This window comes from Aspergillus pseudonomiae (genome assembly GCF_009193645.1).
Source record: "Aspergillus pseudonomiae strain CBS 119388 unplaced genomic scaffold BDV37scaffold_74, whole genome shotgun sequence".
NCBI classification, from domain to species: domain Eukaryota; kingdom Fungi; phylum Ascomycota; class Eurotiomycetes; order Eurotiales; family Aspergillaceae; genus Aspergillus; species Aspergillus pseudonomiae.
This window is the reverse complement of record NW_022476066.1, coordinates 119,218-144,158: the sequence shown is the minus strand read 5'-3', so window position 1 is coordinate 144,158 and position 24,941 is coordinate 119,218. Positions and strand designations below refer to the sequence as shown.

Sequence of the window (24,941 nt, the reverse complement as noted above, 5' to 3'; positions counted from 1 at the left end):
TCTATGATCCGGTTCTTTTAAACGTCATTGTCTATGGCACTACCACCGGTGCGGACTGAGGATCCCTGGTATACAACCCCTTTCTCCTGTTCTTCGTCTTCGGGAGACGTCGTTGACCGCTTCAGTATCTTGCAACCATGCAGTCGGCCCGACCTCCCTCTCGGTCCAAAAGACCGGATTGGACACCGCAACCACCCATAGCTGTCTTTGTCCGGAACCTCCAGCTGCTACAACTAGACGCCCGTGACGACTGGCCGAGCATTACAGTACGCTCTTTGTCCCCCTCATCGCAAAACCAGCGCCAGCGTGTCAAGGCCATCGAATGGGCACTTTACCAATTAGTGGCACTCTGGGACCCGGAAACCGCTCGGGATGTATGTGCGCTTCAACCTCGCGTGTGTGGCATACCGACTGACAGAATACGCTAGAAACTCCGGCCCTTCTTTCCCCCACTGGAGCCATTGCAGTCAGTCAATCTGCGCGCCGCCCTGTTTCGTGTGTTGTCCGAGTTGAAGAAGAATGGGGACTTAGGAAAAGAGACTATCCTGCGGAAGTCAATGCTCGATGACTGCAAGGGGGAGAAATTTGACGAGCTTCTTGCGGTGTTTTCGACTGCAGTTCTCCGCAAAGCTCTAGCCGCCGAGGCGGATGAAGGACTTGGGACCCCCGCCATGAAGCTGTCAATGGCCTCGGGTTTGACTCAACAAGACTATCAACGCATGCTGCCCCTCATTCTTGCGCATCGCGTCTCTTTGAGAGGGATGGGAGAGCGTCACAGCCGAGTACGGGACACGCATGAGAGTTTCTCGCAATTGTTGGATTACAAAAAGAGTCAACTAGAACTTCAGTCCAAGGAAGAGCGTCCCCAGATTGCGGATGAGGCTGACTTCGATGGATTGGCACAGAAGGTCAAGGCCAATTGTCCGAGCAATGCAGATTGGGCCGATACTCTACTATATGGAGGTGCCCGCAGTAGCAGCGATGCGTTTCTCGAACTCCCTTTTTCAACAGCATGGTCCAAGGCCAAAGCGTCGACGGTAGAGGACCTTAAGACAAACACTGCTCCGGATCTGTTGATTGACTTGGAGACACGCATCACGAGACAGCGTGCCCGTTTGCAAAGATGGCATCAGTATCGTAGTTCGATGCTGAGACATGAGCGGGTCGAATCAACGAACTCAACAAAGAGTCCTCCCTTGGCGTTCCGGGACCACCAGGCACTCACTGTCGCCAGCATCGCCAGGGCTGTTCGCGAGCCAGTAGAACGCATTTCCCCCAAGGCGGATGATCGCGCCCTCCTGTTCTCCCTGACGGAAGCACTTGCTCGGATCGAAGGCACGCACCGCTCATCTTCACGAGCCACTTCGTTACATGCCCCTGTAGTCGATGCAGATCGTCGTATGGCTGGGCATGAATCGTCATCCTCAAGCAATACGTCATCCCCTCGATTGATTCAGCAAGATGCCACCGCCAAGAGCACACCCTCGGGCAGTGTTACATCTGAAGCAGATGATGCTATAGGTCGAGCTAGGTCTCCCTCGCTGCAACTCTCTTCTGATCTGGAATTCAAACCCGCCCAGCGCAAGGAGCGCAACACATATAACCTAATTGAGCGGACCCGGAAATCCATGTCGTTGGTTCCCCCTCCGCCGAGTAACCCACGGCCTAGAGAGAGTCTTCGACCCCGCCGTCCGCGGCCCTCCTTCCCCGTGAACCAATTCGAACTGCCCGAGAGGCAGACACCCGAAATCAGCAGAGCATCTACGCCCCGCGATGAACTGTTTGAGGAAGAGGCAGACTACGCCAGTGTTTTCAAGTCCCGGCCACGGGTCGCTCACAGCCCTGTTTCTTCGCCGGCAGTACACGTAAGTGCAGTGGAAGATTTCGATCTCGGCATGGACATGGATTCTAGACTGGAGATGAGCGAGGCCTATGGCTTGGATTCGCCCCTGCCTAGACGGCGTAGGTAACTGTCCCGGTTGTGGATCGCCTTGTACAGTTCACTTGAATCTTATACAGCATAGCCATATAGACAGTATACCCCTATAGTCTATCTGATTTATTTGGTCGATTAATAATACATATACACGGATATAACCAAGACAGTGCGCCAGTAAATTGTCATCAATTCCAATATCTCATATCTTTTTTTTACTCCTACCGTGAATCCGTGTCCGTCCCTAACTCCGTTATTACATAGCTACAAGCATCATTCCCAACAATACAGGATACCAAACACATGGTGTAAGGAAAGATAAAGGGGCATTACCCCTTCCGCGTCGAATTCCGGGTACGTCTCCGTGTAGGAGGAACATACTCAGGCTCCGATTCAGAAAGCTGCTCTTCAGAATCCGCTATCTCCGGCGAAGAAGAGAGTTCCTGGACGGAACTAGTATCCGGGATTTCCCGTTCCAAAACCCCTGCATCATCCGATTCAGCAGCAGCCTCGAGTTCACGTTCAGGCTGCGTAGGCTGGTGTTGCTCAACGATAAGATCTCCATCATCGCCGTCATCCTCACCAGGAAGAAGGAACCCTCCGCCGCGGTCAACCGGATCTCCCTCCTCTGATAGTTCTCGAACGTAAGGTTCCGGTGTAGTGGCCCGCTGACCTGATTTACGGCTTGTGAATGGATTATATGCGTCTCGCTCATGGTCGCGGGAAGACTCGCCGTATTCTTCGCGGACACGCTCGGCGATGCGCAGACCGAAGAGGAATTTGCGCCATGTTTGAAGGATGCGCGCTTCGGCTTTGCGGCGCTCTTTCTCGCGCTTTTCTGCGGCGTCGGCGCGCCAGGCGTCCTTGACTAAGTCTTCGTTTTCTGAGGCGATGACGACGCCTTCGATGACGGGGACGGCCATCTTGGAACCGAACTCGAAGCCCGTGACGGCTTCGGCGTAGTCGATGCCGAGTTTCTTGCAGATGCGCACGGTACCGGGCCAAGGGATGTGCGTGGCGCCGCGGGGCACCATGCTGGGGACGAAGCAGTCGATGTTGCCGTAGTCGTTTTTGGGGATGACGCCGTCCCGGATGGGCGGCGGGATGATGTATTCTGTTTGGTATTTGGCGTAGAGGCCCTGTTTGGGCTTTTCGCCGGTTTCGCGCTCCAGTTCGTCGACTTCGCGTTTGCGGAGGAGCGTTACGGCGCGGATGGGCACTCGTTTTAAGGGCGCTTCTCCTTTCTTGATCTGTCGGCCTTCTTTGTGCCAGCTCTCGGCGGAGAGACATTTTAGGACGTCTGCTCGTCGGTAGATCTTCTCTTCCTTGGCTTTGGGGCCTTTTCCGCTCACGAAGGTGCGGACGTGCTGGGAGCCTGGTTTCAGGGCTTCTTCGCGGCGGAGGAAGCGTTCTAGGACAAACTCGGTTGAGGCCTTGAGGCTTTGGAGCGTGTCACCTTCCTTGGCTGCCTTTTTCTCGGGTTGATTGGGCACCAGGTCATTCGCATCCTCAAGGTCGTCGACCGCTGTCCGGCTTTTTGCTGAACGCTCGTAGATTCGTAGGATGACACGAAACCAGCTGTACTCATGGAACTTGCCTCTCCGGCCGGGCACGGGGATCTTTTCGACTGGCATTCGATAGCCCTTCGTCTTGCCAGGCCACGTACGACGACGGAGATACCGCGTAGTGACATCTTTTGCCGTCTTGTCGGACGAGTATGCTACCACATAGCAAATCACTTGCTTGGCCTTCTCAGCTTTAGCCCCTCGAGGCTCGAATGCGGCCTGGAGCTCTGGCGTCGTCGCTACAGCATTTGGTAATACCAGCGGGTCAACCGGAATAATCTGGTGGGTAATCGGAGACGCAACTTCTGCCCAATAGATTGGAACAGGGAGATCCTTGTCATACCCCTTGGGGTTATTTCTACTGCCCGTTGGTTTCCGGTCAAAGCTGTCATCGGAATCTACATCCATAGCATCCTCAGTTTCCCCAGTCTCAGTTTGGGCTTCTGCCTCAACCTTGGCTTTCTGCGTGTATGTCTCCGCCTTGGTCCAACCAAACCCTAAAGGCTGAAGACTGGCGACGAGTCGAGCTTCGATCGAGAGCGCGCGAAGTAATGCAGTGAACAGCTGAGCACCCAGATCGCGAGACCCTTCCATCCGCTCTGCAGCCTGTCGAAACTCATCGATACCGCAGACCCTCTCCCCAAATCTCTCAGGATCGTGTTCTTCCTTGTTAAAGGCGGATATGTCAGCCTCGAGATGGGACATAGGCCGATAGCCACGTTTTCGTAGTCCCGGGGCGGTAATCTTGAATTGTTTCTTCCAGAATGCAGCCAGGACCTTGAGTAATGTGATAATGGGATCTCCGCGGCTCATATCCGGCTGACCAGGTTCCATCCGCGACGAGCCCTCGCCCCAGTCTCTCTCCGATTTGCGACGCTGCTTCCCTTTCTTCTTCTTGGTAGTCTCTTCCGGGGGCTTTTCGGGAAGCTCCAAACCAGAAGACACTTTCCATTTTTTGACCTCTTTATGAAGGGCGTCAGGTAGCTTGCGACGTAGAATATCGTGGACCTGGGGGTCGTTTGCCCAAGCATTTCGGAGAGCGTTGTGGTGGAGCAAGAACTGGACGTGCAGGCAGTGGGTAAGGACCCGGATTTGGCGTTCGATTTTGGATGGAGCTTTCTTCCCGTCGATAATATCGGACAGATGAACCTCGTTTTTGTCGAGAGTCAACTCTAGATCCTGGACGTGGGCGGGTGTCATCGAAGGAGTAGTCGCTGTGGCGGTGGTAGCCTTCGATTCGATTGCATCTTCCCAATCCACTTCGTCATCGTCCGATTCTGACTCGTCGCTAAGCTCATCTTTGGTTTCCTGGTCCTGAACAGCAGCTTCACTAGGAACGTCGCTTAATGGGGAGTCTGATTCGTCATCGAGAGCGGCGATGTCGACACTGGGAGCAGCTGTCGCATTGTGGCGTTTGGCACTGGGCGGATCCGCGGAGGAGAGTCGCTTGCGGGGGACGAAGGGGGGCATACGAAGAATTCAGGGGGGATTATTTAGAGAGGAGAGTGACAGACGAGGGCGAAACGAGCGAGTTGGACGAACCGAGGACGATGAAAGATTGTATGTAATTTCACAAGAGTTTGCGGAGTTGTCCGCGATAACGATAAGTCAGTCAGCCGAGGATTTATGATTTAAATCAATTGAATCTAGATTCCCCGGAACTATTTCCCCGCCTTTTACTCTCGTCATTCCTCTTCTCTCTGTACTCATTTCCGGGTTTCCTCTTGAGACTATTTAGTCATTATCTTACTGTTCTTCCCTCTCTTTTATTTCCCCAATCACAATCAATATGGAGGCAGTCAAACGTTTCTTCTCCTCCCCGCGCTTTGCAGTTGCGGGCGCAAGTAACGACAGCAACAAGTTTGGTTACAAGAGTAGGCATATGAACCCCCAAGCTCTAACCGATCACTAAGTAACGATATACTGATGGATTAGTCCTCGCATGGTATCACCAGCATTCCCTACCTGTCACTCCTCTCAATCCTCGCGCACCGCAGATTGAACTGCCCTCTCGTGCCTACGATACGGTCGCATCGCCCAGCGCCTTGCCTACGCCTTCGCAAACATCCTTGTCGGTTGTGACCCCGCCAGCGATCACTCTACCATTGCTCCAGGAGGCTCATTCAGTGGGAATTCCGGCCGTGTGGTTGCAGCCCGGAACGTTTGATGACGCCGTCCTGGAATTCGCCCACAAGCACTTTCCGGCAGTGATCGCAGGCGATGGGGGAGCGGGAAGTGAGGGTTGGTGTGTTTTGGTGGACGGCGAAGAAGGATTGGAGGCTGCAGGAGTGCAGTGGGCGAGCCAAAAGCTGTAGGGCGATCAAGAGTATCTATCCCGAGGAAGCGGTGTATATAGTATAGGTCTCGCCACCAGTGAATCTCATCGTCTCTCGACATGAAACTAAGGTAGATTCGTAGTTCTAGCCGCCTTCTTAGAAGTAGCGGTGGACCAATAAGCCTTGGGTCACTGCAAGAGCTCACATGTCCTGCTGAATGGATAGAATCCATTGGCCATGGCGCATGAACCAAGCGATGTTCGACGACGACACCGGAAAAATAAGAGGCTTGGAAAAAGGGTAATTAGTGGCTTAGGGAGTGAATCATCGGCAACCGTGAAAGGTTTGTTGCTGCGGTGAGACAAGTTAATGGATGCCAAAATCGAGCTAATTAATCCCGCCCCCCGTATTTTCATCGTTTCTTCATGGACTAAATTCTTTGCTCTCTTTTCCCTCTCCCACGCTTGCCTTTCTTCTGTATACTCTCCTCAACCACTCTTTTTCTACATTCAACCCTCCCAGTAAATTAACAAAAAAGGGAAAAGGAAAAAAAAAAAGTTACTATACGTTTGTCACAAGGGGAAAGAGATGCCCACCACTTCCTTCGTTCTCGACTCGCCCATCCCTCCCCAACTTGATCTTGCTGGTGCTCCCTCGCAGCTCTTCCTGCCGCCGAATCCCTCCGCCTCGTCGGCCCTTTTTCGATCCATCGCCATCCCCAGCCGCAAGAGAGTGCGGGGAGTGGAGTCCGGACATCGCTCGTGGCTCGATTCTCCATCCAGTCCCACCTCGTTCGCTGTCGCCGATGATCGTCTCGCCGGAGTAGACGACGTCTCCGCCGAGCATGACTACCGACCCAGTCGCTATCGAGACCTGCCGCTGAACCTCCCCCTGGATTCCAGCGTTGAGTCGCTCAGCGATGCATCCGGGGCTCGTCGCAAGCGCAGCCGTCGAGATCCGTCATCGGTGGTGGCACCATCCCCGTCGGGACCGGAGGATGAGAAAATCACTCAGGACGACGACTACTATCCTCAAACCGCCCCCGTGCGCTGGAGCCGCGCGGTTTTGGACGTGGTAGGAAAGGTCTGGGACTTTTGCTGGTCGGGAGCCTTCCGCGGGTTCTACGCCGGTGGTGGTCGTGGGTATTCGATGACGGCTGGTGATCCGTCGGTATCGCTGGGCCCTGACGACCACTCGTGGCAGCCAACGACGGAAAAACATGATCTGTCCTCCCCATCTGCCGGGACTCATGGTTGGAGTGAGTCGACTCTTTCGGGCGATCACATCGATGACGACCTGCATCACAACTGGGTTGTGGTGGGCCACGATGAGTTCGGCTATGAGGCAAGTCCATCGGCCCGGAGGCGAGTCCATCGTAGGACGTCCTCGTATGGCCATTTGCGTCGACGACAGCCGGTGAAGCGGACCTTCGTGTCGCAACCAGCGTCGATAACGACCAAGTCGCACTTCTCCGCGCCGGCGAAGCCGCGTGAGACCCCTGTGTCGGTGGAGACGCAGCGTTACATGGCCCAGAAGCGTCGCATGGAGCGCGAGGAAGATGCGAGCCTGGCCCGTTTGAATCGACAGCTGCAGGCCATGATCAAGGAAGGGCAACAGGCGTTGGGAACCAGAGTGGAAGTGGACGACTTCATGGAGGATTAGGATCGGTGTTGCTACTTTAATTTTCTCACCAAGGGATACCCCACACAATCGTTTAATGTTTGATTTTCAAAAGGACCGCATTAGGGCCTTTCTCGTTCCTGATGGCATGTTGGTATGGAACTTTATTCGACGAAGACTCGACCTGTTACGATACGATGCAATGTTTTTATTATAGTGATGTTAGCCATAACCATGAATTACGAAGCATGAAGAATGACAGTCATTGTGTTGACCGCGTCTGAACAAAAGCGTTGATCTTGACCCGACGTATACATGAATGAGATTAATTGTATATATGAGACCCCATTTCCCTAGTTACCGCCCGTCGAGGGACCTCCCGGCGTGTTCGACTCGGTGCCACCAATATGGACACTCTTCTGCAATGTCGTGACCACACTGGTGAGACCCTCCTGACTCGCCAAGTCATTAAGATTGTTAAACTCGAGTCGGGGCTGGATCTGGTTCGGCTGCGTCTATAACCCATCAGCATGTCAACATTCAACCACGTCCCCAAGCGGGCAACCCAGGATCCAGCTAACTCGAACGAAAAGAAAAAAAGGAAACATACAGGAGCCGGCATAGCCATCGAAGCCGCAAGGAAGAGAGAAAGGACGGCAACGGAGACCTTCATTTTGAACGAGTCTGGTGTCAAAGAATCTACCAAACGGCTTGTTAGCGCACCCCATCCAAGAGACGGCGAATATTAGGGAAATGCCATACGTTTTGGTATGCAGAGATCGGAGTCGATATGGGACACAAGAGTTTCAGGGAGCTGGACGATTAGGCCTTTGGGAGGGATTTGGGTGTGCTTTCCGCTCATATACTCCGTGATTGTTGTCTCATCCCTTCATTCCTTGTTTATGTCTCGCGTCGTTTGTTGGTATGCGGGACCGGGAGTATTTTGGGTTGACGGGGAGGCGTCTTTTGGGGCTCTTTTACTGCTGTGAGTTTTTCTTTATCTTGAAATTTATTGTTTGGAGGTTTGTGATTGTTTTAGGATGTGAGTTGAGTGTTGTATATAACTATATATACTGATCATGGAGTTCGACATGTCGACATTTAGTAGGAAAGCTGTAGTGGGCTCATTGGAAATATAGGAAATCCAGGTTCCAGAGCAATCCACTCCAAGGAATGTCGATAATGTGCCACTATCGGCTTGATTGTCTATGGCAGGTTTCGTGCCGCATGAGAACCGCGTGATGTTTATTGAAGGTGGCAGGCATGCTGGACGATCATTGGCCAATCATAGCGCCGTCCGGCAACGTCGGCACAAAGCTTGGCCTGGAGGTCCACAACACTAGTGTCGAGTTTTCACCGTGGATAAGCCAACCCAAATGGTCGAAGGAACAAAAATTTCTGGTTTCTCTGAGCCAGAAATGCAAAAACAGATGACCGACGCAGGGATCGAACCTGCAATCTCTTGATTCGTAGTCAAGCGCCTTGCCATTGGGCCAGCCGGCCAATTGTTGAGATACTGGTTCCTTAAAAGTTATATAATGTATGGCTATCTGATGTGTTAAGCTTGTTCCCAGTATGGTCTATATTCTATAAGCGGGGAATCCCTGTCGGTAATAGAAGCTGGTTGCTTAGAGAATCCTATCTGGGTTGAGTATTTATTACAGGTGAAGTGGCTCTGCTATATCGGAGGTTAAGGCAGACAGGGGCAAATCTCTAGTCTATCTAAAAAAAGCCGTTAACAAGCCGTTCTAAATGTCCTTTTCATGTATTCCTACTGACATATTGACTTCTGATAACGATGTACCGCGCTCTGGTCACTTTCCTGTCTTTATATATATCGACCGTGGCAGGTGGAAGGATCTTGTTCACAACAAATACCAACAAGGTGCTAGTTCTCCGCTCCTATCCATTTTCTGTCCGATTGGACGTCGAGTATACTTGTCGCTGCGCACGGAGCGCTCACTACATGCACGTCTACTTTGCCCCACAGTAGCACTGGTGACTGAGGATCCAATGAACAAAACCTCTTCCCCCGCCTCATCAGAAAGGCCCTTGACTTCCTACGATCCGAATGAATCTGTGCCGGGCAGTGGGCACCTTGGAGCCGTGCGCCAAATCACTGATGTAACCATAAATACATCACACTCATTGCCCAGACCTCCGCCTGTTTCCTACCAAGTATGTTACATAACAGAAGGATACCCTCCGACCCAGTTGAAGCCATAGGAAATGGCCTTGTGGATTGTGATCAACATAGCTGAAAGGGACGATCCCGATCTGATAGTCCAATCGTCAACTCCGGAAAACTTCGCCCAGGCACACTAGTCTAGGCGATCGGGTCTTTCAGACCTGCACTGCTGAGCTGTCTGACGGGCTGCGCTAGTTCAAATTCATAGCCCAATGACCCTGCGCCTTGAAATACGATGCAACGAAAGACAACACACAGCGTCATGACAGTTGTCAAACTGCTCACCAACATCGCTCCTCTCCCCACCACCGTAACTGCACGAGTCGAGCTGAAAAAAAGATCCAATCCAATAGGAAAAGCCACTATGGTGGGCAGATGCAGAGGGAGTGGCGAGCTGAACATAGGACTATTGATCGCCGTCCTGTCTGTCCGGGGTGAACCAGCACAAGAGTATAGCAGTGCGCGGTGTCGACTCGGCCTTTCACGGCCAAAAGAATGTGGAAATGGATATATAAACGCCATCATCTCCCCTCCATGACCAACTCAACACTCCAGTCTCTCGAGCAAATCTATCAACCCATCTCCTCTCACGCTCAAACACACCTCATTTATATTCCCCTACATCTTTTCTCAATATGCCCAACACTCTTGGTAACGGTGAATGGCTTGAAGTTGGCCAGAGCCTATGGAGTCAAAATGGCGAGACGGAGCTGAAAATGCAAGAGGATGGCAAGATCGCGGTTTACGTGAACGGCGAATGTGTATTCCAGAACACAGACGAGCAGAGGTACGATGTCAAGGGTATCCATATGCAGCCCGATGGGAATCTTGTTATGTAGTAAGTTTACCTTTCCCCTTTGTGTTCAACTTTCTCCCGCCTTTTTCAAGACATCGAGTTTTGATTGTAAAGCTCTTCCTGGTTAACTTCTATCTAGCGATAATAACAACACACCCCTCTGGCACACCGATTCCACCGGGTCATCAGACCCCAGCTCAGTTGTCTGTGCTGTGCAGAACGATGGTAACGTCGTTCTGTACACTGGCCAGGCCATCTGGGCCACCAACACCGGAAGGTAGCCTTAGCCTCGACGTTAGACTGTCCAAATTGATGGTCAAAGTGCAAGGGTTTAGATGATATGGCAGCAAGAAGACTTGGTTGAAGAAGAGACAGATTATTGGTTAGGAGGTCTTACACACTCGTTGCTTTGTGTATATAAGAACGCAAATGAACGCTTAAACTGCGTTGAGTCCTTTGAGATTTGTAGGTCGAGTTCTCCAGATCGTTGCTACGTAGTTAAAAAGTGAACACGGCTGAATCTAGTATAAATCTAACATAGTAACATCAATCCTTAGCGCCGGGTCCAATATAATTCCCATCAAGAGACCTTCGAGCACAGGACGTAGGTCAAAGAAAGATCGGCAAAGTGGCTCAATCATGCTCACAGCACCACACGCATTATCGTGACCACCTGCCCGCAGACATCCGGCATAAATTTGCGGTATTTCCATAGAAATAACTTTAATTATATAAATCCATAGATATATGTAAGGCACCTAATCTAGGGCTTAGGCGAATTTTACCAAAAGACCACACTCGCGGACCCTAGAACCTCCTAAGTAGCGCACTGGATAGTCTAAGTTCACCGCGTGCCTTACAAGGTAACTATTCGTTTGTTATTATCCATATATATACTATAAGCTAGGTCTAAATCTATTCTGTACATTCTCTATTTCTGTATATTCTTTGTTTTCCAGCAGTCGCAGATTAACGCTAGATAATAGAAAGAAAGAGGTGGATTTAGGATACTGTATGATACTGGATATACTTCTACATAATCTTTATATGACCGAAATATACAGCAGTATCTACCTTCACTGAGCCTGATAGCTTTATAGACTGTCTCTTCACTTGGCATGGTCACACATCTGTGTGACTTACTTGTCTTGACTATTCCATTCCATTTATTACCCCCCGCTTTTCTCTTTTCACTCCAAATCTGATCTGACTCATTATATATTTTGTCCAATCTATTGACTCTTTTTTCAAGTTAAACGAATCAATACCATCTGTAAACGTCATGTCAGCACTGTTGTCACCAGGTGATGCTTTAGCCCTCGAGAATTTCGAGCCCCTAATGGAAAAGCTAGTTGATCAACATCGCCGCCAGTTCGCGAACGCCCTTTCGCTGTCCATTTCTTGGGAGGATGACAATACCAATCAATGCCTGTACGGATCTTGCCAACTTTCAGGCTATCCTCCGTCTGTTTGACTACCCAAAGGCGGAAGAATACGTGATACCAGTCGACGCAGATGCGTCTGGGTGGGACGTTGCTGATAGGATTCGGGGCCTTATCCGCCAGGCCATGATAATGACTGGGCGAACTATCATTTTGATTCACTATGGTGGCCATGGATTGAACTGGAATGATGAATTACACGTCTGTAATTCCACAGGAAGAAAGCTTTTCAGTGTGAATAGAAACATGTTGGATCTTGTGGACTCCAAGTCCGTTGTTACCGATTCCCACAACATTGATCTCGTATTTATCTTCGACTCCTGCTATAGCTATCTGGTGACTAGGGAGTATACTGGTCATGACAGAGTCGTCGAGATACTTGCAGCCGTTGATGAGGATAGCAGACTCGCATTTTCCCCAGGCCTTCGGGCCGCGTTTACAGGCAAACTGTATACAGAGATCCTCAGAAGAGAGCAATCAGGAGCCCAAGATATTGAGCTCGCTGAGCTGATAGCGTATCTTCACAGAAAATCTCCTGTAAAGAAGCCCGCACATCGCCTTCTCGTCGGCGCCAATTCTTTACGTCTTTCCATCAGTGGAGATACTGAACGGAGTCGAGTATACGATTTATCCGAAGGGGGGCCCCAGTATATGCACCCCCCGGGCCAGCGACGTACGCCATGTTTTCATTCAGGTTGGTAAAAAGTCTCTTTATCGATCAAATAGCAGACTTCTGTGACTGGATCTTGAAGCTGCCCAGAGAGATTGGGCTAAAATTAGAAGCCGCCTACGAGACACAGTCCATGACTTTGATCTTCCGGGCACCATACGCCTTTTGGTTGAAGCTCAATGGGTACAAATTTGTTCAACTTATATGCGAGGCCAAATCGGAGAATCTTCTTCTGAGCATCCCCACCTCATCGAGTCCCTGGTCCAACAAGGAGAATAATCATCCAACCCCAAAGCATACGGGGTCTTAGAATCAGTGATGAACGGGATGTCTTAGTTAGGGCATTATTAATATTCGATCTTGAAATCACAGCCTACGCTTACCACGCATAAACGCCCAACCGCCCGAAGATGGCCATTAGCGCTACCTGGAAATTCTTTGATTCATTCTACTGGAGAGGAAATAGCTCAAGAATTGACCAATACTAGACTGGCAAAACACCAATATCAGCCACGATAGCCAATAGACCTCGAATATTGCCCACATGGCTTCCGATAATTTAGCGTATACAAAACGTCCTTCAGTTCCTGGCGCATTTTTTTTTTGTGCACGCCACCACACGATTCTGACCCAAAATCTAATTCTAGACCAATTTAAGTATTCCAAGCAGTTTAAGCAGTATAAATTATCCGAACTGCCTGAACTGCTGGAACTGCTGGAACTGCTGGAACTGTTTGACTGATCTGCCCAATCTGTCTGATCTACCTGAAATACTTCAAATACTTTAACCAATCTATATACTTTATTAACTTGAACTGAATTGTCTGATCTGCCAGACCTGCCTAAAATGCCTGAACTGATCTAGATACTTCAAGTACTTAAAACCGACCTAGATACTTGAAATACGTAAACTATTTAATTATTAGAACTGCTTAAATCACACAATCCATCTACTGCGCAACATGTCTTTCCAGCCCAACAGAAGAGGGATTGGAAGTCCCTCGTATTCTGTGAATTGTACTAATATTCACCGCTTTTGTTGTTATCGTAGCCAATACTAGCTTATAAACCAGGATCCATATCAGATAGCAAACTCGCATTTTCCCCGGGCCTTTTTTTTACAGGCAAGCTACATGCAGAGATCCTCAGAAGAAATCAGTTCGGAGCCAAGGATGTTGAGCTTGCTGGGCTGATAGTATATCTTCGCAAAGAATCTCCTGTGAAGAAGAAGCCTGCGCATCATCTTCTTGTTGGGGTCAATTCTTTACGTCTTTCCATCTCAGGAAATACTGGAGGGAGCCGAGTATGTCAGCCCCGACATCACGTCCACCACGTATCAAACATCTAACTGAGGTCTCTAGTACTACTACTACTACTACTACTACTACTACTACTACTACTACTACTACTACTACTACCAAAGTCTTTGATCAATCCTACCGGGGAGGAAAGAGCTTAAGAATCGACTAATAGTCAAACCGACAAAATACCAATATCAACCACGTTGGCCAACAGACCCTCGACCATTGCCCACATGGCTTCGAATAATGGGTAGCCCTACTCGCAGGGCAGTAACCAGGGGAAAGGTTACCATGAAACCCCATGATGTCCTGCAAAGGCTCCGACCCATGAGATGACGCCGACTGCATCAATCGTGCGACACATGCACTGGATGCGAAGATATACTCTTAGCGGGAGAAGTAGCCCAATATTGTGCATGGGATATCCCATTTTAACAAGGGTACAAAGGACAGCTGTACATGTCTCGCGGAATGCATAAAAGACTTGAGATATCACACACATGCAAACAAGGAGGGGAGATGATGATAGGGTGTATGCAAGCAGTCCTTGTTTTGAAAGGCGAATAATATGATATTCATTAAGTCTGCACGTTGCTCCACAGTAAAACTCATCCATCCCTTTAATGGGGTCGCTATCCAGCCACTGCCGAATATGGAACCCAGCCACCGACGTAATGATTTACTACTATTTCATACATGCTACATGTCAGAACCGGTTCGCCAAGCATGTCATCCGAGCTTAACTTAGCGGGAAGTATAAGCTTACTTCCACTCTGTACCGGAGGAGACTCAATGATCGGGTATTGTATTGGCGGGCTAGTGTTAGATTGTCCGAGTTCTCAAGTGAGCAGTTTATGTTACAGGTATGTGATGGTCAGATTGGGAAGGGTACCCACATTCCAGAGACATCTGTGTACTATTGGGATCTGCATGTTTTATTGGATCCACCAAGCATACAAGAGTACCTATAATAGTAGTATATGGATAAGGTAATATTGTTTCATGCAGTTTGTTAGAGACTTGCCATGTAATGATATTGCGATAGTATGTACTGTGAAGTCTCAGGAGGAAGCCAGAAAAAAAAAAAAAATCAAATCGCTTCAGTCGCTCAGATGTTGTATCAATGTATGAAAAAGCAACCCATAACAAATAAAGTAACATCGCTAAACACAACCTCGGTCTAATCCCGAAAGCAAACGCTCTATATCATGTCACATCAAAATGAACGCCAATTATATGCAATAAAAGCTCATAGTAATAACCAAAGAAGTCAAAGTCACATGCGGCAAAGAAAAGAAGTTAGGTCATCTTTGGCATGAATTTGGGGTTGGTCCGGATGCTTTCCCCATATTTCAGTAAGAAGAACGATGTTGGTGCAAAGGCAAGCGCAATAAAACCAAGGAGGGTGTTTCCCCAGCCTAGGCCCAGTGTTTCGTACAAGGGCGTACCGGCTAAAGGGATAGTGGCGCCAAAAACGCATCGCAAGGCTAGCTCAGCGGAGACAGCACTGGCGGCGTAGAGGGTATATGAATCAACAAGATACACCTGAGTAACGAGGTGTACATAGAAGATCCCTGTACCAATGAAGAAAGTCCCAATAATGGGGACAATCCAATGAACCCTATACTGTGCGGACCAGCCGTACCAGAACAGGCCAATCGGGACTAGAAAACATCCAAGAACAAGAGGTGGAAGGCGGTGCTCTGGTTTCATCTGGCCATGGATCTTTTCTTGCTTTTTGACATGTCGATCAGAGTAGTAGCCCACTGTGATCTGTCCGACGCAAAAGCCCATCCCAAGGCCCAGATATCCAAGGCCCGCCTGACCTGGGCTGAAACCGTAGACATTCTCGAAGACATCGGTGAAGGTAGTGAAAAGAATGTACATATAGCTGTAAGTTACGGCGCTGTAAAGAGATACGATCAAGACGATAGGCGACAGAAAGAGGAATTTGATTGGTCGCGTCAAGGATGTCAAAAGCATCTGGCCAGCTGTGCGTTCAGAGTCAAACTTGGTGTAATAGTGCTGCCCAGTAGCCTTATGAAGACTGATTGCTTTGCGCCGTAGTATTGTTGGCGCATACGTCTCACGGAGGAATATCAGCGATGCAATAACAACGAGGCCTCCCTACACAGTATTAGTTTTGCTTTATTTGAGCGCGAGTATAGGAACAGTAACTTACCAGTATTGCTTCAAGCCACACAGTCCATCGCCATCCCACATTCTCCACCATGTAGCCTCCGAATATAGGACCGATTACAAAGCCCTATAGTCAGGGTTAGCAACATTAGACAAAGTACAGACCAATGATTAGTTATACGTACAAGCAAGGGTCCCACCGTCCATATTGTCATTGCAGTTCCCCGTTTTTCCATAGGAATCATGTCAGCAACAAACCCTCCTCCAACTGTTACCGGTACTGAGCTGGCAATTCCCATGATCAGCCGAGAAACAATGAGCATGGAGATGTTGACGCTGGATGCGCAGATTATTGCCGCGATCATGAAGAGGATATTCGCTCCGTGTGTCACTGGTAATCTTCCACTCATTTCCGTAATCGGTGTAAGTACGAGAGGCCCCACTGCTGATCCCATCACGTAGATAGAGACCATGAGAGATGCAAGAGAAGAGTTGTCAATATGGAACTCCTTCAGAACTTCCGGGACACCGGGAGCAAAAATGGTGGAGACCAGAGACCTAACAGTTGTTAGCATACCCACCACAGGGCTTTAAAAATTCAGAAGGAGCCAGACATACGTATTGAAACTGCTCAGTGATATCAGGCCAATAATGAGCCATTTCCGAGCATCGGACCAGTTCATGGGATTCCGAGGGTCGTCGGGGCCATTCCAGTGGACAAGACTGTCAAGCTCATCTTGGGACTGTTCACCGGCCTCAACGTCGCGGCACTCAACCCTCACACGAGCGTTTTCTTTTTCGACAAAGGACCCCAGACACTCCAGGCTAGATTCAGGGCTGGGTTCGACCGAGCTGTCAGGACCACCGGAAGACTGCGTCGACATGACGATCACGAAGGGAATAGGAATAGTAAGATCCTTGGGGATGAAATGAATAGAATCGACATTAACAAGCGGGCCATCATGGCCTTCTAAATATCTTAAGTGGACACAAGCAAATGTAATATTGGAGTCATTTCATCGGAGATGACCACCATGATGCTACCCTGATTTTGGACTGAACGCGCGTCCATACAGTCGGACAATTCTTGGTATGCCGGACCCTTGCTGTCTAGCCGGCCAGGGCTCCAGTGCTCTGTACAGCTTGAAACGCCTGGACCATGATACATGGTGGGTACGTACATACAATTAAAAATATCAGGCGCACAGCACGGGTAGGGAACAAGCAAAAAGGGTGGCGTTTCCACAGGAATCCCTTGCATGGATCGACTTTATTCCAGCTCTGCCTCAGACAATGCCAATTAGCTGGGCTTATCAACACATGATCCACATAGGTTATGCTTAGGACACCTAATGATCCCCACATGATGTATTGCGGCGTCTGGGTACGCAGGTATCCCTTTCGAGATCTCCCACAGTTACTTAGCTGCCCAGGCATGTGGCTCTATAGTGTTACCCACCTGGAACTTGCTCACTATGAATGTTGACGTGTCTTGAGTGGAGGATGAAGGGTCGAAACCAGCCATGGCAGGAGCTTGGTGTAACTAGAGTATGATAACGGTAGGGAGAATGAGCCCTATTTGGAATTGGGATCCGTGTCCGGGGGACCTACCCGATGGATCAGTCTGTAGATCAGAAAAATTTTCGGGACCCCTTGAGGTGTTCATGGTAGGAGTCACCGCTATAGAGTTGGGGGGTGACCCATCATGTGGAGATAGGAGACGGGGCTAGAAGGGTCTGTCTGTTATGTGTTCTATGTAAGAAGCGACACAGAATTGATTCTAAATTCGAATCATGCGGAGAATTCACAAAAATTTCCATGTCCAGGACCTATGGCGTGATGGGACATGGTTGCTATGATGTGATATTGAGACGAAGATAACATGAAGTATGCAGATCCGTGTTCCAAGAAATGCCTGACGACGTTGACTAAAGCGGCAATGATCCGCCGGTACCTTGCCTTCCCGCGGGAGATCCTCAGGCGCCCCTCCCTCAATGCCCTACCCGGTGTCAATCCCAGCCGCGTCGTGACTTTCTTTCTCTTCTTTATCCATTCTTCATCCTTTCATTGATGGAATCGCTGGCTTTCCTCCGACAAGCATTGCGCCATCGAATCATACTACATCTCAAATGGCCTATCCTAGATTCTAGATTTGACACATGACGAGGATCTTCAGAACTATTACTAACACTTGAGCCAATAAATGAGTTGGATCTGCAGGAGAAGCTACCTCAAAATCAAGGCCATCCGAGAAGCTTAACCAACCGTTAAGCTTTGGTGGATAACCGAATCTTCGAGCCCGCTTGGCCGTTCCTTGGGACTCCGTGTGAGCTCTTAAAAGTTGACCTTCGAAGTCTGGTTCCTGGAGATGTACCCATAATGGAAATCCGCCACAGCCGATCTATCGGGCCTAGGGAGCTTGTCCCTCGGGCTACAATTAGAAACAAACCTCCACATGTTGAAACTGACCGCTGAGTACGGCCAACGCGCGTTCGGCATTGCGCACATGTTGCGAATTTTCGGTAAACTGGAAGGATGTCCGAACAATTTCGACAGCTCATCGGGAATTTTTTACCCAGAATAGAGAACGGCCCATAAAATATACCAGAGTATTCGTGGGCTTTTGCCTATTCGCGTTTGTTAACTCATATTAGCACTCCACTCACCTAGCCACCTGAATCCTAATCTAGGTGCGAGAGAAATCATCTTCACAACATCCAAGAACTTTTCTCGTCGCATTTCCGATGTCGGCACAATATCTCCGCATGCGCTGGCGCACATAGGAGCAGATATACACAACCAGCATGAACTAGACAGACCCTACTAACCTCCTATTGGTTTCAGCATTGGCTTTTCGCGCTCTGACAATTGCCAAACAAAATTCCCTCATCCCATGATCAGCGTGGCGGTGTACTGTTTCTCTACCTCTCATTGAGTTCAGCGGGCATTGATGAAGCATACTTTTGATGCAGGCTACCTTATTCTTGCTACGCTTCGCGAGAGCCTGAATGTTAAGCATGTGAGATTAAGTTAATAGTTGAGTTTCCCTTGTTTCCGCCAAAACCGCTGACTCAAAAATCCCCCTCTACTCGGATTTCCTCAGCAGTAGCGTTTTGAAAGAACCATTGGTATTTCTTGGCTTGATGTTGACCAAGAGAGCGGCGCTTCCTTCCACAAACCCGCCAGTATCCTTTTCGCATCCTATGAATAATAACTGTTTATCAGTGCCATCATTTTTCCTCTCCTGCATAATATTCTCTGATCTGCTTGCAAACATCCCAGATCCTCTTCCGGTTGACAAGCCCGGGAATATATGTCCATGTCCCTTCCTTATACTGAGACTTTTGAAAAGATCCAGGAGCGTCAGGGAGAGTCGAGACACCGACTCCCTAGAGTGAAACGTGCCAGTATCCTGGAGCTCTCAGAGCCAAGGCATATCAGCTTGCAGTACTTTCTTCCAAAGATTGCCTGAAAGAACGGTGGCATTCATCAATGGCAATGCAGCTTTAGTGGCAAGTATGGACGCAACGGAAATACGCTTGAATATCTCTAGTCGGGTTTCGGGCGGGACCTTTTAAGATTAGACTGGGCTTGCCATAGTCCAGTTTTAACCTGGTGCATTGCTCACACTCCAGCTCCTCAAGCACGCCGCATAACCTGGCTCGGTCGAAGGTTGTATTACTGTTTTAAGTAATGCACCTCCTGAGTATCTCCTGGTAGCAGATCCGATGGACAGGCCACGCAACTGGTTAATCTCAAGAGCTGCAATCGTAGTACCTACGAACAATGAGCACTGACAACGACAGGAACCAGAAACATACACAGGAGTGTGGCCCCCGTAGGAGCATCTGAGTTGGGGGAGTCGGGAGGGAGTGTATATCATCTATTCGCAATCAGACACGTCGATCCCCCAAACACACAACCCGAGACATTACCAGGTAGCTATCCTCTCCCGGGGAAACATGTACACATATCTAAGGTATCATCATCAGTTATATTATAGCTATTGGAAATCTGAGCTTGCGCCCTGAACTCTAATTGGCCGACAAAAAAGGGGCAAGGCTGTAGAGATATAGAAGCTATCTTGCTCGAATATAAGATTCCCAGAATCTCATTACATGCCTATATTGAATTTTGTCTCGTCTGCAACCTTCTCGGATATCAAGTCGTTTCATAATAAACATGCAGCAACGCATGCGCTTCGATGATGTTGCTTGGGCGCAAAGTGAAACTATCTCAGATGCCTTGGTGGAAGAGCTATTAGAAGAAGATACTCTGAGGGCGATCGGCAATTTTATCGTCAAGCATCGAAAGGGAGTCCCACTTGAATTATGCCAACCTCGAGCAGGGGCATTCAATGTATCCTTTCGGATGAAGTTTGAGGATGGTGGCTCAGCACTGATCCGCTTCCCCAAACCCGAAGCCACCATGTTTCCTGAGGAAAAGATGAAAAGAGAAGTGACTATGATCAGGTATATTCAGGAGTATACGTCGATCCCGTACCATTCATCTTACATTGGGGAACAAAGAATGATAGTCCTCTCAATCTGGGCTCGTTTATCCTGATGGAATACATCGACCACGATACGGATCTGGGTGCAGCACTGAACACGCCAACACTCAATCTCGAAGATCGTCCTATTCTCGATCCATCTATCGACATCGAAAAGCTGGAAATGCTCTACGGACAGCTGGCAGACATTCTACTCCAGCTGTCACAGTTATCACTGCCACGGATCGGCTCTCTTGGCTCAGATCGATGACTTCACATGGGAAGTCAGAGACCGGCCGCTATCAATCGGGATGAATGAGCCTGCGCGTCTAGGAACGCTGCCACGATCGAAATTGCCAACCACCACATTTGAGACAACGTCGTCCTATTTTCAACACCCTCGCTGGATTGCATATTGACCATTTGTCCCATCAACGAAATGACGTAGTAGACTCCGCAGAAGATTGTCGGCGGATACTTGTCGCCAGACAGCTTTTCTCCAAGCTTGCCAGAGAGGGTCGACTGACCCATTCTACAAATGACCATGGACCCTTCAAGATATGGTGTGACGATCTTCGGCCCTCGAATGTATTGGTCAACAAAAACCTTCAGATCGTCAGTCATTGACTAGGAATTCACATACGCAGCACCGGTTGAGTTTTCTCACGCACCTCCATGGTGGTTGCTTCTCGAACAGCCCGAGTACTGGCCAGATGGGATAGAGGCTTGGACAAAGGCATTTGAAACTCGTCTACAAACATTCCTTAAAGTTCAGACCGAACGCGAGGAAACAGCTATGCAACGGGGCAGGTTAAGACTGGAACAGAGACTCTCTGGTCCCATGAGACAGAGCTGGGTAAATGGCGACTGTTGGGTAACTTGACCATCGATTTTTTTGGTTCTTGCGTAATCGCCGATGAAAGTCGATTCGAGAACAGGATTGATTTGTTGAGAGTGAGGAAGAGCGTCAGTATATAGAACAAGTTGTGAGCCAAAAGCTCGAGCAGATAAAAACTAGGGCTCTAGCATGGGGACCAGAGGAAGTGGATACGGCCGAAGCCCGCCATTCCGTTGTTTAATTAGATCTCAGTTCAAACAATGCAAAGTATTAGCAGGTTCGCATCTTTCTCGTCAGTCTTCTGGATTGAACCATGAAGAGAATATACAGTTGACTGTTCAAGCACCAAAGTACAACTATTCGTAAGCAGCAGGCTTTACAATACACGGCTTGGACAAAAACACGCTATGGTAGGGTACGGTGGGACATTCTTTTGACGATATCAGATCTGTATATGCGATTATGTGTCTAGAAGTTCTTAATCTCTGGGGCGTATTGTATTACTACTCTTTTATCTGCAGGGTGTTATGTCTTACATCCTAAACCTGATTTTCTAACAAACTGAGTATCACAAATCAATCAAATCTATAAACATATAATCCATTAATTATCATACTGCAAGCCAGACTCCTTTCGAATCGCCCCATAAACACCCGCAACATCACCCTTCACGCCCTTCTCCTTCTTCACCTCCTGCAAATACGCATCAGTAACCTCCACGCTCCTCAATCTCATCCCCGCATCCTGCGCAATGCTAGTCGCATGACCCAGATCCTTCCTAGCCAAGTCGACCGCAAACAAAGGCTCGTCACGTTTGTGGTAATCGCCTTCGACCATGCGATCCGCATACTTCGCGAACGGCCCACCCAGCCACGTGTGGATCCATTTCTGGTACATGTCGGCACCGAGACCGGATTTCTCTGCCAGCACGAGCCCCTCCGCGACGGTCTCAACGGTGTTGAGGATGAAAGTGTTTCCTAGGATCTTGAGCTGGGAGGCACGGCCGACGTCGTCGCCGGGCAAGGGGAGGGTAGCCTTTGCCGTGACGCCCTCGAAGAACGGCTGCAGTCTGTCGATTGCTTCTTGCTTTCCAGCCGGGACAACAATCATCTGGCCTGCGTCGGCCATGTTGGGGGCGCCGAAGACGGGGCAGGCGACGAAGGTGGCGCCGCGCTCGAGGAGGGTGGCGTGGATGCGGCGGGAGGTGTTGGGGTGGACGGTGGAGCAGTCGACAATGAGTTTGGAGGTGAGATCCAAGGAGGAGTCGGAGACGATGGTGTTGATGATCTGGTCGAGGGCTTGGTCATCGCCGACACAGATGAAGGTGATTGTAGCCTGTTGCACGGCTTCGGGGATGGTGGTGGCGACGGTGGCTTTGTTGGACCCAATTGACTCGGCAAAAGCGGTGGCTCTGGATGTTGTGCGGTTGTAGAGGATTATGGGCGTGGTCTGGGGGCCTTTCAGGGCGATGTTGCGGCTCATACCCTGTGGGATGTTAGTATCTCTTGGATAAATATTGATCTTAATTGATACGATGTATATATCTACATGGGGAAGTAGTTACTTACCCGGCCGATGTTGCCCAGGCCGAGCCATGCTACTCTTTCTGAAGCCATTGTGTCAATGTGAGATCTGTTTTGCTGGATTGAATTTGGATAGGAGAATTATAGAGCATCAATGGAAGGGCTGTGGGGAATTTATAGAATGAGGGGATCTATGAGGAGACTGCGTCATGCGGGGCATTTCGGGGGTTCGGCGTCACGTTTCCTTCCTAAAATCTTAGCCGGCGTGGGGACTCGGAGCTAATTCTACACTCGCAGTCTGGACCTTTGGAAGTCTTGCCTGTCGCAATGGAGTTGACTGGTTACAGAAGTGCGATATGCCTGTGGTCGAGGGCGCAATGGAAGAGGACATGCATAATAGATTACCAATCCTCTGCCTTGAACGAACGGACCAATTCCGCTGTCCAATTGACGCCGAGCAAATAAATAACATCTCCACCGATAGAGACAACAAGAATGAGTCAATTCATACACACTTGCGTTCTTTCCTTCACCGGCGCATTTTCGTGTTGCACGGCTCTGTAAGCAACGAAATAATCTTCTCACATGCGATGACTCGTCCATCTTTTGGCCCCAATTCAGCTGCAATAGTTTTCGCCCGGTGTCGCATCGACTCGCTCGCGGCACCTGCCAGCACCCGAATCAGAGCCTGCCCCAATTCCGGTCCATTGACGACTGGCGCAGTCTTGCGACTTGCCCAAATCCCAATGCCTAGCCATTCTGCACGCATGGCGAAATCGTAGGTGTCGAGCCAGACGGGAAGGATGACCTGTGGCACGCCAGCCCTAAAACAAAAAAGCTGTCAGAAACTGGAAATACCCTCATTCAGCTGAAGAGTTTACAGCTGGATATACTGACCGTATCGCTTCATGATAAGAATTGGACCCCCCATGGTGAACCATGCATTCTACATGGCCACTCGTGAGAATGCAAATAGGCTCTGCTGCCAACCACGGCTCAACGCGAACTTGTCCCTCTGCGACGGCCGTACGAAGATTGTCGGGCATGATGTCCTCGAGAGTTGTACCGGAGCTTGACTTGATTTTCCATAGGATTTGGACATCCGGCCTCTTATCCAGGAGCATGCGGAATCCCGCCATGAGCTCTTTCAAAACATCAATCGTATACGTGACATGTGACCCCAGGTTCACCAGTACTGTTGGCCGTCGTCCGAGCCAAGAAGCCAGCTCTGGATCCTCTTCGGCAACCGGAGCATAAGGGCACAGTATGGGACCACACAGTGTGAAGCTGTCGGGAAAGTAGCAAGGAATTTCAGTCTCTTGTCTGGCCGGGAGGAGAACTACAGTCTTGTCCTTGCTCAGCTGTTCCGGGATGTGTGCAGAGGTTACACTCGACAGCCCGTGCGCATCACGATATTCCGCGAGCTCTCGGGCTCTTGGATTGCCCAAAAGGGTTAATAGCAGCCGAATGGCAAGATATGCGTTTGGAAGAATCAGGTACCAAGGTAAGGGATAAGGGAAACCAGAAGACATCCTGAATGATTAGTCAAGATACACAGAGCAAGGGGGCCGAGTGTAGATAGACTATGTTTCTCACATTGGAAGCTTCCACAGGTTCTCCAACCTCGGCTGTCTCGTCAGTTCCTTAAATGTGTTTGGAGACAAGGCCACATAGCGCTGTTCTAGCATGCGACACGCATCAACTGCCTGTAAGAAGAGTGGATCAAGTACAACAATGGCTGGCTGGAGCGTGCGCATGAGGCTACAGCAGTCTTGGTATATGGCCATATACTGCGGGCCATCCCACGGGGTTGCCACTGCAGGCAGGACGTGCTTGTATGTGTCCAGGGCTGCTCGGAATCCGACATTATGAACGTGAAATGAATCGGTACGTATATCGAACCAAGCATTGGCCTCTATCATGGGAGGGCCAGTGATTGGATGGAAAGTGGCACGATTTGTCACTGATGACAGGTATGTGGCACGAGCATTGAGCTTGGAGACAGCGGGCTCTAAAGGAGCAAACGAGCCAATATGGACATCATAAGAGCGAATGAGAAACTCATGGGCCACGGCTAAACTGACGGTTGCCTGGCCCAGCTCACTAAATGTCAGAAAGAGAATGGCTGATGGTGCCATAACGCTAGTGTGTGATG

At 49.5% G+C, this 24,941-nt stretch overlaps 12 protein-coding genes and 1 non-coding gene across 13 annotated transcripts; 5 read left to right on the top strand and 8 right to left on the bottom strand.

The window, feature by feature from the left end:
* Positions 1-1,453: 1,453 nt before the first annotated feature.
* Positions 1,454-4,971, bottom strand: BDV37DRAFT_274233 (Rad4 family protein; the record flags this gene model as incomplete). Its single annotated transcript, XM_032085203.1, has 2 exons — positions 1,454-1,559; positions 2,318-4,971. 2 exons carry the CDS (start codon positions 4,969-4,971, stop codon positions 1,454-1,456), a joined length of 2,760 nt encoding a protein of 919 aa, XP_031938067.1.
* Positions 4,972-5,290: 319 nt separating this feature from the next.
* BDV37DRAFT_274232 (CoA-binding protein) lies at positions 5,291-7,439 on the top strand (the record flags this gene model as incomplete). The annotated part of the gene is made up of 3 exons (XM_032085202.1): positions 5,291-5,375; positions 5,437-5,812; positions 6,323-7,439. 3 exons carry the CDS (start codon positions 5,291-5,293, stop codon positions 7,437-7,439), a joined length of 1,578 nt encoding a protein of 525 aa, XP_031938066.1.
* A 311-nt stretch (positions 7,440-7,750) lies between these two features.
* On the bottom strand, positions 7,751-8,070 carry BDV37DRAFT_286365 (uncharacterized protein; the record flags this gene model as incomplete). Its single annotated transcript, XM_032087906.1, has 2 exons — positions 7,751-7,912; positions 8,008-8,070. The coding sequence occupies 2 exons, from the start codon at positions 8,068-8,070 to the stop codon at positions 7,751-7,753; spliced, it is 225 nt and encodes a 74-aa protein (XP_031938065.1).
* Positions 8,008-8,576, top strand: BDV37DRAFT_257006 (uncharacterized protein). The gene has a single exon (XM_032082887.1). It carries the CDS (start codon positions 8,168-8,170, stop codon positions 8,384-8,386), a length of 219 nt encoding a protein of 72 aa, XP_031938064.1. The 5' UTR covers positions 8,008-8,167; the 3' UTR covers positions 8,387-8,576.
* A 252-nt stretch (positions 8,577-8,828) lies between these two features.
* On the bottom strand, positions 8,829-8,900 carry BDV37DRAFT_t176. The gene has a single exon. It is a non-coding gene; the product is annotated as a tRNA-Arg (tRNA).
* A 580-nt stretch (positions 8,901-9,480) lies between these two features.
* Positions 9,481-10,683, top strand: BDV37DRAFT_257004 (bulb-type lectin domain-containing protein). Its single transcript, XM_032082886.1, has 2 exons — positions 9,481-10,423; positions 10,521-10,683. Exons 1-2 carry the CDS (start codon positions 10,221-10,223, stop codon positions 10,660-10,662), a joined length of 345 nt encoding a protein of 114 aa, XP_031938062.1. The 5' UTR covers positions 9,481-10,220; the 3' UTR covers positions 10,663-10,683.
* BDV37DRAFT_197690 (uncharacterized protein) lies at positions 9,674-10,219 on the bottom strand. Its single transcript, XM_032079809.1, has one exon. The coding sequence runs from the start codon at positions 10,108-10,110 to the stop codon at positions 9,724-9,726; it is 387 nt and encodes a 128-aa protein (XP_031938063.1). The 5' UTR covers positions 10,111-10,219; the 3' UTR covers positions 9,674-9,723.
* A 980-nt stretch (positions 10,684-11,663) lies between the features above and the next one.
* On the top strand, positions 11,664-12,885 carry BDV37DRAFT_274231 (uncharacterized protein; the record flags this gene model as incomplete). The annotated part of the gene is made up of 4 exons (XM_032085201.1): positions 11,664-11,752; positions 11,790-12,436; positions 12,472-12,747; positions 12,866-12,885. The coding sequence occupies 4 exons, from the start codon at positions 11,664-11,666 to the stop codon at positions 12,883-12,885; spliced, it is 1,032 nt and encodes a 343-aa protein (XP_031938061.1).
* Positions 12,886-15,093: 2,208 nt separating this feature from the next.
* Positions 15,094-16,817, bottom strand: BDV37DRAFT_286362 (MFS transporter; the record flags this gene model as incomplete). Its single annotated transcript, XM_032087905.1, has 4 exons — positions 15,094-15,921; positions 15,977-16,060; positions 16,119-16,491; positions 16,552-16,817. The coding sequence occupies 4 exons, from the start codon at positions 16,815-16,817 to the stop codon at positions 15,094-15,096; spliced, it is 1,551 nt and encodes a 516-aa protein (XP_031938060.1).
* Positions 16,818-18,001: 1,184 nt separating this feature from the next.
* BDV37DRAFT_257000 (uncharacterized protein) lies at positions 18,002-19,155 on the bottom strand. The gene has a single exon (XM_032082885.1). It carries the CDS (start codon positions 18,492-18,494, stop codon positions 18,201-18,203), a length of 294 nt encoding a protein of 97 aa, XP_031938059.1. The 5' UTR covers positions 18,495-19,155; the 3' UTR covers positions 18,002-18,200.
* Positions 19,156-19,171: 16 nt separating this feature from the next.
* On the bottom strand, positions 19,172-19,959 carry BDV37DRAFT_256999 (uncharacterized protein). The gene has a single exon (XM_032082884.1). It carries the CDS (start codon positions 19,814-19,816, stop codon positions 19,541-19,543), a length of 276 nt encoding a protein of 91 aa, XP_031938058.1. The 5' UTR covers positions 19,817-19,959; the 3' UTR covers positions 19,172-19,540.
* A 168-nt stretch (positions 19,960-20,127) lies between these two features.
* Positions 20,128-21,504, top strand: BDV37DRAFT_274229 (uncharacterized protein; the record flags this gene model as incomplete). Its single annotated transcript, XM_032085200.1, has 5 exons — positions 20,128-20,469; positions 20,566-20,752; positions 20,874-21,019; positions 21,057-21,299; positions 21,379-21,504. 5 exons carry the CDS (start codon positions 20,128-20,130, stop codon positions 21,502-21,504), a joined length of 1,044 nt encoding a protein of 347 aa, XP_031938057.1.
* A 362-nt stretch (positions 21,505-21,866) lies between these two features.
* BDV37DRAFT_274228 (uncharacterized protein) lies at positions 21,867-24,924 on the bottom strand (the record flags this gene model as incomplete). The annotated part of the gene is made up of 5 exons (XM_032085199.1): positions 21,867-22,748; positions 22,832-22,860; positions 23,372-23,610; positions 23,684-24,319; positions 24,383-24,924. 5 exons carry the CDS (start codon positions 24,922-24,924, stop codon positions 21,867-21,869), a joined length of 2,328 nt encoding a protein of 775 aa, XP_031938056.1.
* Between the last annotated feature and the right edge of the window lie 17 nt (positions 24,925-24,941).

Bases quoted from the DNA above. Each gene is read 5' to 3' on its own strand.
- BDV37DRAFT_256999 (XM_032082884.1), bottom strand. From the start codon at position 19,816: ATGATATACACTCCCTCCCGACTCCCCCAACTCAGATGCTCCTACGGG.
- BDV37DRAFT_257000 (XM_032082885.1), bottom strand. From the start codon at position 18,494: ATGAGCTGTCGAAATTGTTCGGACATCCTTCCAGTTTACCGAAAATTC.
- BDV37DRAFT_197690 (XM_032079809.1), bottom strand. From the start codon at position 10,110: ATGATGGCGTTTATATATCCATTTCCACATTCTTTTGGCCGTGAAAGG.
- BDV37DRAFT_257004 (XM_032082886.1), top strand. From the start codon at position 10,221: ATGCCCAACACTCTTGGTAACGGTGAATGGCTTGAAGTTGGCCAGAGC. The intron at 10,424-10,520 runs GTAAGTTTACCT...ACTTCTATCTAG, and splicing joins GATGGGAATCTTGTTATGTA to CGATAATAACAACACACCCC.
- BDV37DRAFT_257006 (XM_032082887.1), top strand. From the start codon at position 8,168: ATGCAGAGATCGGAGTCGATATGGGACACAAGAGTTTCAGGGAGCTGG.